Consider the following 15,227-nt stretch of genomic DNA (forward strand, 5'->3'; position numbering starts at 1 on the left):
ATGTCATTTCCTGGGGAGGAGTCTGACTATCTGGGCAGCCAATATTAAACCAGACTTCATGTATAAGTTATTTCCTTATTACTGAACAAAAACTTTTTACTTTTCCAAAGGAAACCCTGTTTACTCTTTTGTATGAATTTCCCATTGACCTAGTGCACCAGTAAAAAAAAAAAAATTATTTTCTTTCTTACTTGTATGTTATATGGTTTAAAGATTTTAAGAAAAGGAACACTTTATATGAAGAAACACTACTGTTGAAGCTTGTTACTTAAGGACAACCTGCTGTAAATGAGACATTTCTTGTAGCCATCTACCAGTTTCTGATATCCACTGGAAGAAAGTATGCTGTAAATGTAGCTGTGTGATGTTTGGGGGTTTATCGCATGCACAGTCTGTTTTAAATCACCCCACAGGGTCTCAATAGGATTTAGATCTGGGCTTTGACTTGGCCATTCCATTCATTCTCCATTTTTCAACCAGTCCTTGGTGGATATACTGGTATGTTTTGAGTCATTGTCATGTTGCAAGGTTCACTTCCACTTCAGCTTCAATTTTTTTGACAGATGTTCTTACATGCTCCTCAAGCACCTTCTGAAACAATGTAGAATTCATAATGGATTCTATTATGGTGAGCTGGCCAGGTCCTGCTGCAGCAAAGCATCCCCAATCCATAACACTTCCACCTCCATGTTTCACAGTTGGTATGAGGTTCATTTGCTGAAATTCTCTATTTGGTTTATTCCAAACATGTCCTGTTATGGTGTCTAAATTATTCAGTTTTAGTCTCATCTGTCCAAAGCACATTATTCCAGAAGTCTTGGCTTTTGTCTCTGTGTTCTTTGGGAAACTTCAGTCCATCATGCACACCTCCCATAATCATTACAGTTGTGTAGTCTCTTTCTGATTGTAGAGTCATGCACTTTGGCATGAACTGTAGCAAAAGCTTGCTGTAGGTCCCGTGATGATATTTTAAGGATTTTGGAGACATCTTTAAGCATCTTGCGGTCTGCTCTTGGGGTGAATTTGCTTGGACAGCCTGACCTGGCCATGTTGGCAGTTGTTTAAAATGTTCTCCACTTGTAAATGATTTTCTGGACAATGGAATGGCTGATTATAAATTCTTTCAAGATTTTTTTAAGAAATAAATGTGGGGGTGTCCTTATTTTTTCCTCACAAGAATTTGGATTTGATAAAATTACATTTAACAGATCATTAAAAAAAAAGACTTTTCTTTGGTTTTATTTAGGGATGCACAATATGAAAATTTAAATCGATATCGATAATTAAATCCTTCTCATGGCCGATTCCGATACCGAAAACCAATAAGTTCATATTTTTATATTAGAATTTTCATATAATCTGCAGTTTGTGCACCCAGGAGAATAGACAATCTAAGATGAAACTGATATTTTAGTAGCTCTGGCCTAACTGCAATAGCAAGCATCAGTCCTGACTCTTCAAATGTTTTTATTTTTCGTGTAAGGCTCATTAACAACAAATTTATATTCAAGAATTTCATGCATAACAAAGAAATGCATCTATTCAAACATTTTAGTGCATGAGGATGAGGAAGGTATATAGCAGTAGCGTAGCTATGGGTGGGCCTGTCAGTCAGGCCCACCCAGTCAGTTGCTTGCTACAGAAAAGATTGCTTTGACTACGGCGATTGCTGGATGCCTTTATACATGCCTTTGTCCGTATTAGGTTTTTTGGCACGTCATATGTTACTTCTATGAGTCAATTTTTGTACTTTCTGCACGAGAGCGCCCTCCGGTTTCGAGGAAGAATGAAACGTCTCTACGCTCATGCCGCCCCTCTCCCTCCACACTGAGTGGAATGAATCTTACATGGTTTTTTACTCTCATTTCTATTCACATGGGGTTTGATCACAAGCTAAAACAATTTGAAATCTGTATCACAGACATCAATAAAAGGCAATCCTTATTCCTTATTACACCAGTTGTTATATTTTTTTATTATTACTCCTTTAAAATTCTTCATACAAATAATGAAATTATAATACAAATAATACTTTAGTTATCATTACTATTATTAATTATTTAATATGACTGTTTCTGTATAAAACATTGTTTATGAATGCAGCTGTATTATAAAATATTAGTTTCTGTTGTGGTTGTGTATCATCAGGGTTTTTCTGTCAGAATGTTTACTGTCACTGTGGTACTTTCCCAGCTCGCACAGTAATAAACCCCTGAGTGAATTTCCTTCAGATCAATCTTCAGATCATAGTTATCAGACTGCACTTTAAAGTCCCCTGATTCAGGATGGGTATTATCAGGAACAGGTGAGCTTCCTTTTTTCACATACAGGATCCTTTTGAGAACTTCTTCACCGTCTTTCTTTTGGTACCAGTGGACATAATCTGTCCTTAGCCTGGTCACTTTGCAGCTGATGTGTATAGTTTTGCCCTTCCCTTTCGTCATGGAGAGATCTTTTTGCTCCAGTGTCACTCCCAGAACAGCTTCTGTAATCAACATTAACAGCCGCCATTCCATTATTTCTGTTTTCTTTTACTTCATTTTCTTTTACTTTTTTCTTTACAGTTTTAATAACGGTCATCTGATACTTACCTGTGGCCAAAGAAAATAGAACAGCATATATGTGTAACACTGGAAACAGGAACAGAGACCGGAGAGCAGATGGTGAGTAAAGTGGTGCTTTATTTATCCAAGAAGTAGTGCAAAACTGAAAGCAAACTGAAAACGTAACTTAAAGAGTCTTATCTGTGCAAGTGGATGGAGAACTGAAGATATATTTCCACACGGTGAGACGGGGCAGAAGCAGCGGCTAGCACAACGTAGGGCTTGGGGAAAAGAAGACAGGAACATCACCTAGTAACATTAATACTAGCCACTGCTCGTGTGGTGAGAGGGAGATAAGTAGTGTGTGAGATAATGAGTGTCAGGTGAGGGTGTTAGAACTCTGGTGATGGGGGGCGTGGTCGCAAGGTAGAGGTGGAAGCCCCCGTGACATTCCCTCCCTTGGCGGAGGGAATTTTGCGCATACTCGACCCAGGGAATGTACTGGCTCCATGTGTGCTGGCGGTCGTGGCAGTAGGCCCTGAGATAGCGTCCGATTCCTTGGATCTTTCGCTCTGTCTGGCCATTGGTCTGAGGGTGGTAGCTCGAAGATAGACTCACTGACACGCCGAGTAGCTTCAAGAAACCCCGCCATACCCGGGAGATAAATTGGGGACCCCGGTCCGACACAATGTCTTCCGGGAGGCCATAATGCTGAAAGACGTTGTGGAAGAGGGCCTCTGCTGTCTCCAGGGCCGACGGGAGTCCCTTGAGCGGAACGAACTTGCAGGCCTTGGAAAACCGGTCGACGACGATGAGGATGGTAGTGAAACCACTTGAGTTGGGCAGATCCGTGGCGAAATCAATCCCTAGGTGTGACCAAGGACAACGCGGAATAGGGAGTGGTTTGAGCTTACCCTCCGGTAGTTGTTGTGGTGTGGAAACCATGGCACAGAGCATCCCTTGATGTAGCGTGTCACATTCTGGGCCATGTTGGGCCACCAATACTGCTCCTTGAGGAGTGAGAGAGTTCGTTGGCTGCCCGGGTGACCCGATCCCAGAGATGTGTGCAGAAAGAGAGTCCAGAAGGGAGAGGCGTAGAGGGGTTGGTATGTAGGTCTTACCTTCTGGACCTCCCGGCGGGGCTGGTTCCTCTCTGGTGGTGGCACGGATGTTCTCTTCGAGGGACCATGTGATGGGACATACGAATAGGGCTGGAGGGAGAATGGGTTCTGGTTCTTCAAGTGTCGGGTCCAGAGAATGGAGTCGAGATAAGGTATCAGCTTTGGTGTTCTTGGTTCCGGGGTGATAACTGACCAAGAAGTGGAATCGGGTGAAGAAGAGGGTCCACCGAGCTTGACGGGGATTTAGCAGTTAAGCCTCTCGAAGGTACTGTAGGTTTTTATGGTCCGTGATTACCTCAAATGGGTGGTTGGCTCCCTCCAGCCAGTGCCGCCACTCTTCCAGGGCCAGTTTAATGGCTAACGGTTCTCTGTTCCCAATGTCATAATTCTGTTCCGCCGGGGACAGTTTCTTCGAGGAATAGGCACACAGGTGGAGTACTGGAGGCTCACCTCTCCTTTGGGATAACACGGCCCCCACTCCAAGGGTGGACAAGTGTAGGGGCCGTGCAGAAGGCGGCTTTCAGTTTCCGAAAGGCCGCGTCAGCTTCAGGCGTCCAGGCAAGTCTCTTGGGCTTCTGGCGCAGCAAGGACGTAAGCAGGGCCGTGAGTCTGCTATAGCCGGCGATGAAACGGTGATAGAAGCTGGCAAACTCCAAGAAGCACTGGAGATCCTTAATGGAGGATGGTTTGATGGCCTTAGATTGGTCCATCTGGATTCCCTCGGGCGAGATGACATATCCAAGGAAATGTATGGTACACCGGTGGAACTCACATTTCTCCTGCTTAAGGAACAGGTGGAATTGACGGAGCAGGGTCAGTACCTGTTTGACATGCTCCACATGTTCTGAAAGTAGATCAATATATCATCGATGTACATGATCACAAACTTCTGGAGCATGTCTCTAAAGATTTCATTAACGAAATTTTGGAAGATGGAGGGGGCGTTGGTGAGTCTGTAAGACATGACCCGGTATTCATAATGCCCCGATGGTGTAACAAAGGCAGTCTTCCACTCATCTCCATGCCGTATGCAGATGAGGTTATAGGCACTCGGGAGATCCAGCTTCGAGAAGATGTGAGCTCCCCGTAATTCCTCCAGGGCCGAGGGCACCAGTGGTAGGGGGTACGCAAACTTCACCATTTGGGAATTGAGAATCCGGTAATCGATGCATGGCCAGAGTCCTCCGTCCTTCTTTGCCACAACAAAGAAGCTGGAAGCTGCCTGAGAGGTGGAAGGCCGAATGAAACTTTAGAGCCTCGCGAACGTACTCATCCATGGCTTGGTGCTCTGGGATCGGGAGAGGGTAGACTTTACCCTTGGGCAGCTTGTTCCCTGGCAGAAGGTCTATGGTGCAGTCCCATGGCCGGTGAGGAGGCAGTTTAGTGGCAGCCGTTTTGCAGAAGACATCTCGGAACGACCGGTACTGGCGTGGGAGATCAACCTGGGTAGCTGGTTCTGGACTTTCAATGGAGGTAGCTCCGAGGATGGTGGGTTTTGGAGGTGGTTCCAGCAGTGACCGCATGCAGTGTTGTAGGCAGTGATCACTCCTCCGCACAATGCTCCCCGAGAGCCACTGAATGTCTGGTTGGTGCTGTGCCAGCCAGGGGCGTCCTAAGACGACATCAACCTTGGCCTCCTCCAACACCAGTAGGGACAACTTCTCTTCGTGGAGGCAGCCCAGTCGTAGGGACAACTCCGGGGTCCTCCACCGCACCAGTCCGTTACTTAGCAGTTTTCCTTGTATGGTAGTGATTTGGTAGCAGGTAGGATTTCTCAGACGTGGTATGGCACAGGTGGATAATATTCGTGAGGATATGAAGTTGCCTGAGGACCTGGAGTCAAAGAGCACTCGCACTGCGAATGATTGAGAGGCGTGGATTAGGACAGCATCATGATAGCAGTGAGTAGTTATGACAGAGGGAAGAAAGATCGTACTCACCGCAGTGCGAGGCGGACGGACTGGGCATACCGGAAGGGAATGGTCTTTCTCTCCACAGTACAGACACAACCGCTGGTCTATACGATGCTGGCGTTCATCGGGAGCCAAGCGGACTCGGTCGATCTGCTTGAGTTTTGGCTCTGGGGAGCGGTTTGTGGGTGAAGTTGTCAGAGACTCTCCTTCCTCGATGGAGACAGCTGTCAGATGTTGGGACACATGCTGGGCCTTCAGAAGGAAGTTCTCCAGTCCTATGGCATCATCATAGACGGCCATTAGCTTGCGGAGAGCAGGGCGTAAGCCGCGCCGATATGCTGAAAGGAGCGCCACCTCACTCCAGCTGCTAGTGGCCACCAGTGTGCGGAACCGGAGTGTAACTGTGGATGGGCTGCTCGGCTTGCCTTAGATTCAACAGCTCATCATGGACAGAGCAGGCTGACACGCTCGTGCTAAACACCTCTTTAAAATGCACCATGAAAGTATCGAGGGTGTCCAGGATGGGGCTTTTGGTAGCCCAGAGCGCCTCGGCCCAGCATAACTGAAAGCAAACTGAAAACGTAACTTAAAGAGTCTTATCTGTGCAAGTGGACGGAGAACTGAAGATATATTTCCAGACGGTGAGACGGGACAGAAGCAGCAGCTAGCACGACGTAGGGCTTGGGGAAAAGAAGACAGGAACATCACCTAGTAACGTTAATACTAGGTGCTTAACTGCAAATTCTGTATATGATTTCAATACATGAATGTATTTCTGGAAGAATAATTTATAATCTCACTATCCAGTGTCACCCAGAAGAGGATCACTGCCCTCTTGAGTTCTTCTCAAAGTTTCTTCTCATCAACTTTTCTCTTGCCACAATCACTCGTGTCTTGCTCATTAGAAATATAAATATTAATCTTTATATAGATTTCTCTATAGTTTCTTTGTGTCACTGTCTAGAAATACAAACTGCTACATAAGTAAAATTAATTTGATGACATTAATATTCATTTTTTCATGTTTTTTTACTCTTATTTCTACTCACATGGGGTTATTACACCAGTTATTATATTCATTATTATTACTGCTTTAAAATTTATAAAATAATACAAATAATGCAATTTTAATAAAAAATAATATTTTAGTTATCATTACTATTATTAATGATTTAATGTGAATGTTTTAAGTCATCTATTAATTATTTCTGTTTAAAACATTGTTTATGAATGCAGTTGTATTATAAAATATTAGTTTCTGTTGTGGTTGTGTATCATCAGGGTTTTTGTACACACTCTGAATGTTTACTGTCACTGTGGGAGCTGTCCCAGCTGGCGCAGTAATAAACTGCAGAGTGACTTTTCTTCAGGTTTGCTATTTTCAGATCATAATTGTCAGCCTGTATCCTCAAACTGAAGTCCTTTGCTTCCTTAAAGTTAGCATCAGGAATCAGTGAGCCTCCACTTTTGACATACAGGATCCTAGTGAGAGCTTCACCGTCTTTCTTTTGGTACCAGTGGACATAGTTGTCACTGTCTAATCCGGTCACTTTGCAGCTGATAAACACAGTTTTACCCTCTCCTTTTGTCAGGGAGAGATCTTTTTGTTCCAGTGTCACTCCCAGAACAGCTTCTGTTTAAAAAATAATTATAAATAAATAAATACATTAATAAAACAAAAAATCAGTTTTTGTTTATTAATTTGTTTGTTTCTTCATTTTCTATTTTTTGATAGATTTTTTTCTTACATTTTCTTTTTTCATTTTTATTGCTGTACTGTAATACTTACCTATGGCTGAAGAGAAGAGAACAGCATATATAGCTATAAACATGTTGATTTGTTGAAGTTCAGCACTCTTTATTGCAGCTGTTTTAATGCTATTATAGAACATGAATCTTTCATTATAAAGTAATGATGTCATTTCCTGGGGAGGAGTCTGACTACCTTGGCAGCCAATATTAACCCAGACTTCATGTATAAGTTTTGTTTTATTACTGAACAAAAACTTTTTACTTTTGAAAAGAAAACCCTGTTTACTCTTTTGTATGAATTTCCCATTGACCTAGTGCACCAGTAAAAATTTATTTTCTTTTTTTACTTGTATGTCATATGTTTTAAAGATTTTAAGAAAAGGAACACTTTATATGAAGAAACACTACTGTTGAAGCTTGTTACTTAAGGACAACCTGCTGTAAATGAGACATTTCTTGTAGCCATCTACCAGTTTCTGATATCCACTGGAAGAAAGTATGCTGTAAATGTAGCTGTGTGATGTTTGGGGGTTTACTGAATGCACAGTCTGTTTTAAATCACCCCACAGGGTCTCAATAGATCTGGGCTTTGACTTGGCCATTCCATTCATTCTCCATTTTTCAACCAGTCCTTGGTGGATATACTGGTATGTTTTGGGTCATTGTCATGTTGCAAGGTTCACTTCCCCTTCAGCTTCAATTTTTTGGACAGATGTTCTTACATGCTCCTCAAGCACCTTCTGATACAATGTAGAATTCATAATGGATTCTATTATGGTGAGCTGGCCAGGTCCTGCTGCAGCAAAGCATCCCCAATCCATAACACTTCCACCTCCATGTTTCACAGTTGGTATGAGGTTCATTTGCTGAAATTCTCTATTTGGTTTATTCCAAACATGTCCTGTTATGGTGTCTAAATTATTCAGTTTTAGTCTCATCTGTCCGAAGCACATTATTCCAGAAGTCTTGGTTTTTGTCTCTGTGTTCTTTGGGAAACTTCAGTCCATCTTGCACACCTCCCATAATAATGAAAGTTGTGTAGTCTCTTTCTGATTGTAGATTCATGCACTTTGGCATAAACTGTAGCAAAAGCTTGCTGTAGGTCCTGTGATGATATTTTAAGGATTTTGGAGACATCTTTAAGCATCTTGCGGTCTGCTCTTGGGGTGAATTTGCTTGGACAGCCTGACCTGGCCATGTTGGCAGTTGTTTAAAATGTTCTCCACTTGTAAATGATTTTCTGGACAATGGAATGGCTGATTACAAATTCTTTCAAGATCTTTTTATATCCCTTACCAGACTCATAAGCATCAACAATCTTTCTGAAGGCCTCAGAGAGGTGATACCTCTCACTTCAACAATTAAGAGCAAACCAAAATTTCTGAGGTTTGAATAAGGCAAGTCTCCTTCAAAATGCTCTGTAACAATGGTCTAGTAATTTGCACCGGATGTGATACACCTGTAGGTCATTTTATCCATTTTAAGCACTAATAAATGTGGGGGTGTCCTTACTTTTTCCTCACAATAATTTGGATTTTTTTTTAATTACATTTTACAGATCGTTTAAAAAAAGACTTTTCTTTGGTTTTATTTGTTTAGTTATATTACATGAATCTTTCAATATTGTTAAAATAAAGATCAAATGCTAATATTTGTAAGATTATATGGGTGTATGTTTCAAAATGTAAATGGTTAAAAAACTCATTTTATAGAAATACATCTTTTCTACTCACATGGGGTTTGATCACAAACTAAAACAATTTGAAATCTGTATCACAGACACCAATAAAAGGCAATCCTTATTCCTTATGACACCAGTTATATTTATTATTATTACTGCATTAAAATTCTTAATAGAAATAATGAAATTATAATACAAATAATATTTTAGTTATCATTACTATTATTAATTATTTAATATGAATGTTTTAATTAATTCAGGATTATTTCTGTATAAAACATTGTTTATGAATGCAGCTGTATTATAAAATATTAGTTTCTGTTGTGGTTGTGTATCATCAGGGTTTCTGTACACACTCTGAATGTTTACTGTCACTGTGGTCACTGCTGTACTCCCAGCTGGCGCAGTAATAAACCCCTGAGTGAATTTCCTTCAGTATTTCTATTTTCAGATCATAATTATCAGACTGTATCCTCACTTTAAAGTCCCCTGATTCAGGATGGGTATTATCAGGAACAGGTGAGCTTCCTTTTTTCACATACAGGATCCTTCTGAGAGCTTCTTCACCGTCTTTCTTTTGGTACCAGTGGACATAATCTGTCCTTAGCCCGGTCACTTTGCAGCTGATGTGTATAGTTTTGCCCTTCCCTTTTGTCATGGAGAGATCTTTTTGCTCCAGTTTCACTCCCAGAACAGCTTCTGTAATCAACATTAACAACAGCCATTCCTTTATTTCTGTTTTCTTTTACTTCTTTTTCTTTTACTTTTTTCTTTACAGTTTTAATAGTCATCTGATACTTACCTGTGGCCAAAGAGAAGAGAACAGCATATATGGCTATAAACATTTTGATATGATTGAAAAATAAAAGAAGCTCACAGTTCAGCTCTCTTTATTGCACCTGTTTTTATATTAATGCTAGTTAAGACCATGACTCTTTCATTATAAAGTAATGATGTCATTTCCTGGGGAGGGGACTGGCCACCTTGTCAGCCAAAGAGCTTTGTGTCACCCTTGTGTTTAATATTCCACATAAATAATATATGTAAGTAAAACAAAATGTAAATAGGTAAAAAAAAAATCATTAAATAGAAATACGTATCTTTTAAAACATTATTTATTGTACTAACATGGACATTATATCATTATGTAAACAGTTCATATTATACTTAAATGCATATTCTGTATATGATTTTAATACATGAATGTATTTCTGGAAGAATAATTTATAATCTCACTATCCAGTGTCACCCAGAAGAGGATCACTGCCCTCTTGAGTTCTTCTCAAAGTTTCTTCTCTTCAACTTTTCTCTTGCCACAATCACTCGTGTCTTGCTCATTAGAAATATAAATATTAATCTTTATATAGATTTCTCTATAGTTGCTTTGTGTCACTGTCTAGAAATACAAACTGCTACATAAGTAAAATTAATTTGATGACATTAATATTCATTTTTTCATGTTTTTTTACTCTCTTTTCTACTCACATGGGGTTTGATCACAAACTAAAACAATTTGAAATCTGTATCACAGACACCAATAAAAGGCAATCCTTATTCCTTATGACACCAGTTATATTTATTATTATTACTGCTTTAAAATTCTTAATAGAAATAATGCAATTATAATACAAATAATATTTTAGTTATCATTACTATTATTAATTATTTAATATGAATGTTTTAATTAATTCAGGATTATTTCTGTATAAAACATTGTTTATGAATACAGCTGTATTATAAAATATTAGTTTCTGTTGTGGTTGTGTATCATCAGGGTTTTTGTACACACTCTGAATGTTTACTGTCACTGTGGTACTTTCCCAGCTGGCGCAGTAATAAACTGCAGAGTGACTTTTCTTCAGGTTTGCTATTTTCAGATCATAATTGTCAGCCTGTATCCTCACACTGAAGTCCTTTGCTTCCTTAAAGTTAGCATCAGGAACCGGTGAGCCTCCACTTTTGACATACAGGATCCTAGTGAGAGCTTCACCGTCTTTCTTTTGGTACCAGTGGACATAGTCAGTGCTTAGTCCGGTCACTTTGCAGCTGATAAACACAGTTTTACCCTCTCCTTTTGTCAGGGAGAGATCTTTTTGTTCCAGTGTCACTCCCAGAACAGCTTCTGTTTAAAAAATAATTATAAATAAATAAATACATTAATAAAACAAAAAATCAGTTTTTGTTTATTTATTTGTTTGTTTGTTAATTTTTTATTTTCTGATAGAGTTTTTTCTTACATTTTCTTTTTTCATTTTTATTGCTGTACTGTAATACTTACCTATGGCTGAAGAGAAGAGAACAGCATATATAGCTATAAACATGTTGATTTGTTGAAGTTCAGCACTCTTTATTGCAGCTGTTTTAATGCTATTATAGAACATGAATCTTTCATTATAAAGTAATGATGTCATTTCCTGGGGAGGAGTCTGACTACCTTGGCAGCCAATATTAACCCAGACTTCATGTATAAGTTATTTCCTTATTACTGAACAAACACTTTTTACTTTTGAAAAGAAAACCCTGTTTACTCTTTTGTATGAATTTCCCATTGACCTAGTGCACCAGTAAAAATTTATTTTCTTTTTTACTTGTATGTCATATGTTTTAAAGATTTTAAGAAAAGGAACACTTTATATGAAGAAACACTACTGTTGAAGCTTGTTACTTAAGGACAACCTGCTGTAAATGAGACATTTCTTGTAGCCATCTACCAGTTTCTGATATCCACTGGAAGAAAGTATGCTGTAAATGTAGCTGTGTGATGTTTGGGGGTTTATCGCATGCACAGTCTGTTTTATATCACCCCACAGGGTCTCAGTAGGGTTTAGATCTGGGCTTTGACTTGGCCATTCCATTCCTTGTCATTTGTTGTCATATTGCAAAGTTCAGTTCCACTTCAGCTTCAATTTTTTGGACAGATGTTCTTACATGCTCCTCAAGCACCTTCTGAAACAATGTAGAATTCATAATGGATTCTATTATGGTGAGCTGGCCAGGTCCTGCTGCAGCAAAGCATCCCCTTTATATAGATTTCTCTATAGTTGCTTGGTGTCACTGTCTCTTATACAAACTGCTAAATAAGTTAAATTAATTTGATGACATTAATATTCATTTTTCATGTTTTTTTACTCTCTTTTCTACTCACATGGGGTCACAAGCTAAAACAACTGTAAATCTATATCAGAGACACCAATAAAAGGCAATCCTTATTCCTTTTTACACCAGTTGTTATATTTATAATTATTACTGCTTTAAAATTTTTAAATACAAATAATGCAATTTTAATTTAAAAAAATATTTTAGTCATCATTACTATTATTAATTATTTAATATGAATGTTTTAAGTAATTTGTGAATTATTTCTGTATAAAACATTGTTTATGAATGCAGCTGTATTATAAAATATTAGATTCTGTTGTGGTTGTGTATCAGGGTTTTTGTACACACTCTGAATGTTTACTGTCACTGTGGTACTTTCCCAGCTGGCGCAGTAATAAACCCCTGAGTGAATTTCCTTCAGTGTGCCTATCTTCAGATCATAGGTATTAGGCTGCACTTTAAAGTCCCCTGATTCAGGATGGGTATTATCAGGAACAGGTGAGCTTCCTTTTTTCACATACAGGATCCTTTTGAGAGCTTCTTCACCGTCTTTCTTTTGGTACCAGTGGACATAATCTCTGCTTAGCTCGGTCACTTTGCAGCTGATGTGTATAGTTTTGCCCTTCCCTTTTGTCATGATGAGATCTTTTTGCTCCAGTTTCACTCCCAGAACAGCTTCTGTAATCAACATTAACAACAATCATTCCATTATTTCTGTTTTATTTTAGTTCTTGCTTTATAGTCTTAATAAAGTCATCTGATACTTACCTGTGGCCAAAGAGAAGAGAACAGCATATATGGCTATAAACATTTTGATATGATTGAAAAATAAAAGAAGCTCACAGTTCAGCTCTCTTTATTGCACCTGATTTTGTGTTAAACAACATGAACATGAATCTTTCATTATAAAGTAATGATGTCATTTCCTGGGGAGGGGACTGGCCACCTTGTCAGTTAGCATTAACCAAGACTTATAATAATAAATATTTTGGACTAGTTCTAGGAATAGGAGGAAGTAAAGGAACTTTGACAACTTTTTAATATTGTCACTTAATTAATCTCAACATAAAAATCTAAAAATCCTTATAAATTATGTTCCTGTTTTATTAAAGTGATTAAGTCAATCATGCAAATGTGTTAATTTTTTTGTTATAAATAATAGATATATATATTACACATTTCAGTTTTTGACACTTTTCTAGGTTCTGGTATTTTGCAGGCTTGTAACTGACAAATGCAGTGTGTATACTGTGCCACTGGAGGGCGTACAAGATCCCGACTCTATGTACATAATAAAGTTTCAGTTGTTTAGCACAGGGGGGTAGTAGTGCTCAGTATAAATAAAATATCCTGTTAAACAGCCATCACAAAAATTAAATTGTTCTGTGTAAGAAAGCTGATATTTCTTTCTAGCATATACTTCCTGATACTTCTCTAACATACAGATTAATGTCACAGCTTTACATCTGAATTCAAGTCTTCAGTGTAATCTGACTCGTCCTGATTTCTAAGGGCACAAATGGTTAACTTACATATCAGTACAAGGTGAATGGCAAAACCTCTTACTTTTTTTTAACAAGCTTTAGATATCGCTTGATCTAATCTGATGTCAGATGTGATGGTGTTGCTGTGCTCATTCTGCAGGATCATGAAACAGCACAGAGTCTAAGATACACTATAAGTTTGCTGACTGACAATAGCTGGCTATAGCCATATTAAAAGATCTGGTTGAAGAGGACTGCCTTATTCTCTCCACCAAGGCAATAGTAATTAGTGAGAGTAATAGACTCTGGTTAGCTTAAACATGATATAATGAGCAAAACATTTAGCTTCAGATTTTTTACTCCTGGAGTAATGGTGTTATGATACAGTATATTATATATATATATATATATATATATATATATATATATATATATATATATATAAAAAGTATATATATATATATATATAAAAAGTATATATATATATAAAAGTAAAAGTATATGTATATATATATATATATATATAGTATACAAAAGTATTCGCTCACCTGCCTTGACTCGTATATGAACTTAAGTGACATCCCATTCCTAATCCATAGGGTTCAATATGACATTGGTCCACCCTTTGCAGCTATAACAGCTTCAACTCTTCTGGGAAGGCTGTCCACAAGGTTTAGGAGTGTGTTTATGGGAATTTTTGACCATTCTTCCAGAAGCGCATTTGTGAGGTCACACACTGATGTTGGACGAGAAGGCCTGGCTCTCAGTCTCCGCTCTAATTCATCCCAAAGGTGTTCTATCGGGTTGAGGTCAGGACTCTGTGCAGGCCAGTCAAGTTCATCCACACCAGACTCGGTCATCCATGTCTTTATGGACCTTGCTTTGTGCACTGGTGCACAGTCATGTTGGAAGAGGAAGGGGCCAGCTCCAAACTGTTCCCACAAAGTTGGGAGCATGGAATTGTCCAAAATGTCTTGGTATGCTGAAGCATTCAGAGTTCCTTTCACTGGAACTAAGGGGCCAAGCCCAGCTCCTGAAAAACAACCCCACACCATAATCCCCCCTCCACCAAACTTTACACTTGGCACAATGCAGTCAGACAAGTACCGTTCTCCTGGCAACCGCCAAACCCAGACTCGTCCATCAGATTGCCAGATGGAGAAGCGCGATTCGTCACTCCAGAGAACGCGTCTCCACTGCTCTAGAGTCCAGTGGCGGCGTGCTTTACACCACTGCATCCGACGCTTTGCATTGCACTTGGTGATGTATGGCTTGGATGCAGCTGCTCGGCCATGGAAACCCATTCCATGAAGCTCTCTGCGCACTGTTCTTGAGCTAATCTGAAGGCCACATGAAGTTTGGAGGTCTGTAGTGATTGACTCTGCAGAAAGTTGGCGACCTCTTCGCACTATGCGCCTCAGCATCCGCTGACCCCGCTCCGTCAGTTTACGTGGCCTACCACTTCGTGGCTGAGTTGCTGTCGTTTCCAAACACTTCCACATTCTTATAATACAGCTGACAGTTAACTGTGGAATATTTAGGAGCGAGGAAATTTCATGACTGGATTTGTTGCACAGGTGGCATCCTATCACAGTTCCATGCTGGAATTCACTGACCTCCTGAGAGCGACCCAT

The 15,227-nt window shown here is 39.4% G+C and overlaps 4 gene segments (V, D, J or C); all 4 read right to left on the bottom strand.

Annotated features, from left to right (window-relative positions):
- Positions 1-2,144: 2,144 nt before the first annotated feature.
- On the bottom strand, positions 2,145-2,516 carry LOC131355926 (T cell receptor gamma variable 3-like). The segment is given in 1 exon segment: positions 2,145-2,516. A coding segment is annotated over 1 exon segment (372 nt).
- A 4,331-nt stretch (positions 2,517-6,847) lies between these two features.
- LOC131356590 (Ig kappa chain V-VI region NQ6-8.3.1-like) lies at positions 6,848-7,528 on the bottom strand. The segment is given in 2 exon segments: positions 6,848-7,210; positions 7,367-7,528. Coding segments are annotated over 2 exon segments (489 nt in total).
- A 1,749-nt stretch (positions 7,529-9,277) lies between these two features.
- On the bottom strand, positions 9,278-9,938 carry LOC131356628 (probable non-functional T cell receptor gamma variable). The segment is given in 2 exon segments: positions 9,278-9,709; positions 9,813-9,938. Coding segments are annotated over 2 exon segments (405 nt in total).
- A 2,466-nt stretch (positions 9,939-12,404) lies between these two features.
- Positions 12,405-13,000, bottom strand: LOC131355930 (Ig kappa chain V-VI region NQ5-78.2.6-like; the record flags this gene model as incomplete). The annotated part of the segment is given in 2 exon segments: positions 12,405-12,787; positions 12,878-13,000. Coding segments are annotated over 2 exon segments (426 nt in total), but the record flags the coding sequence as incomplete, so codon positions are not given.
- Between the last annotated feature and the right edge of the window lie 2,227 nt (positions 13,001-15,227).

The sequence above is a fragment of the Hemibagrus wyckioides genome, linkage group LG07, assembly GCF_019097595.1.
Source record: "Hemibagrus wyckioides isolate EC202008001 linkage group LG07, SWU_Hwy_1.0, whole genome shotgun sequence".
Taxonomy (NCBI): domain Eukaryota; kingdom Metazoa; phylum Chordata; class Actinopteri; order Siluriformes; family Bagridae; genus Hemibagrus; species Hemibagrus wyckioides.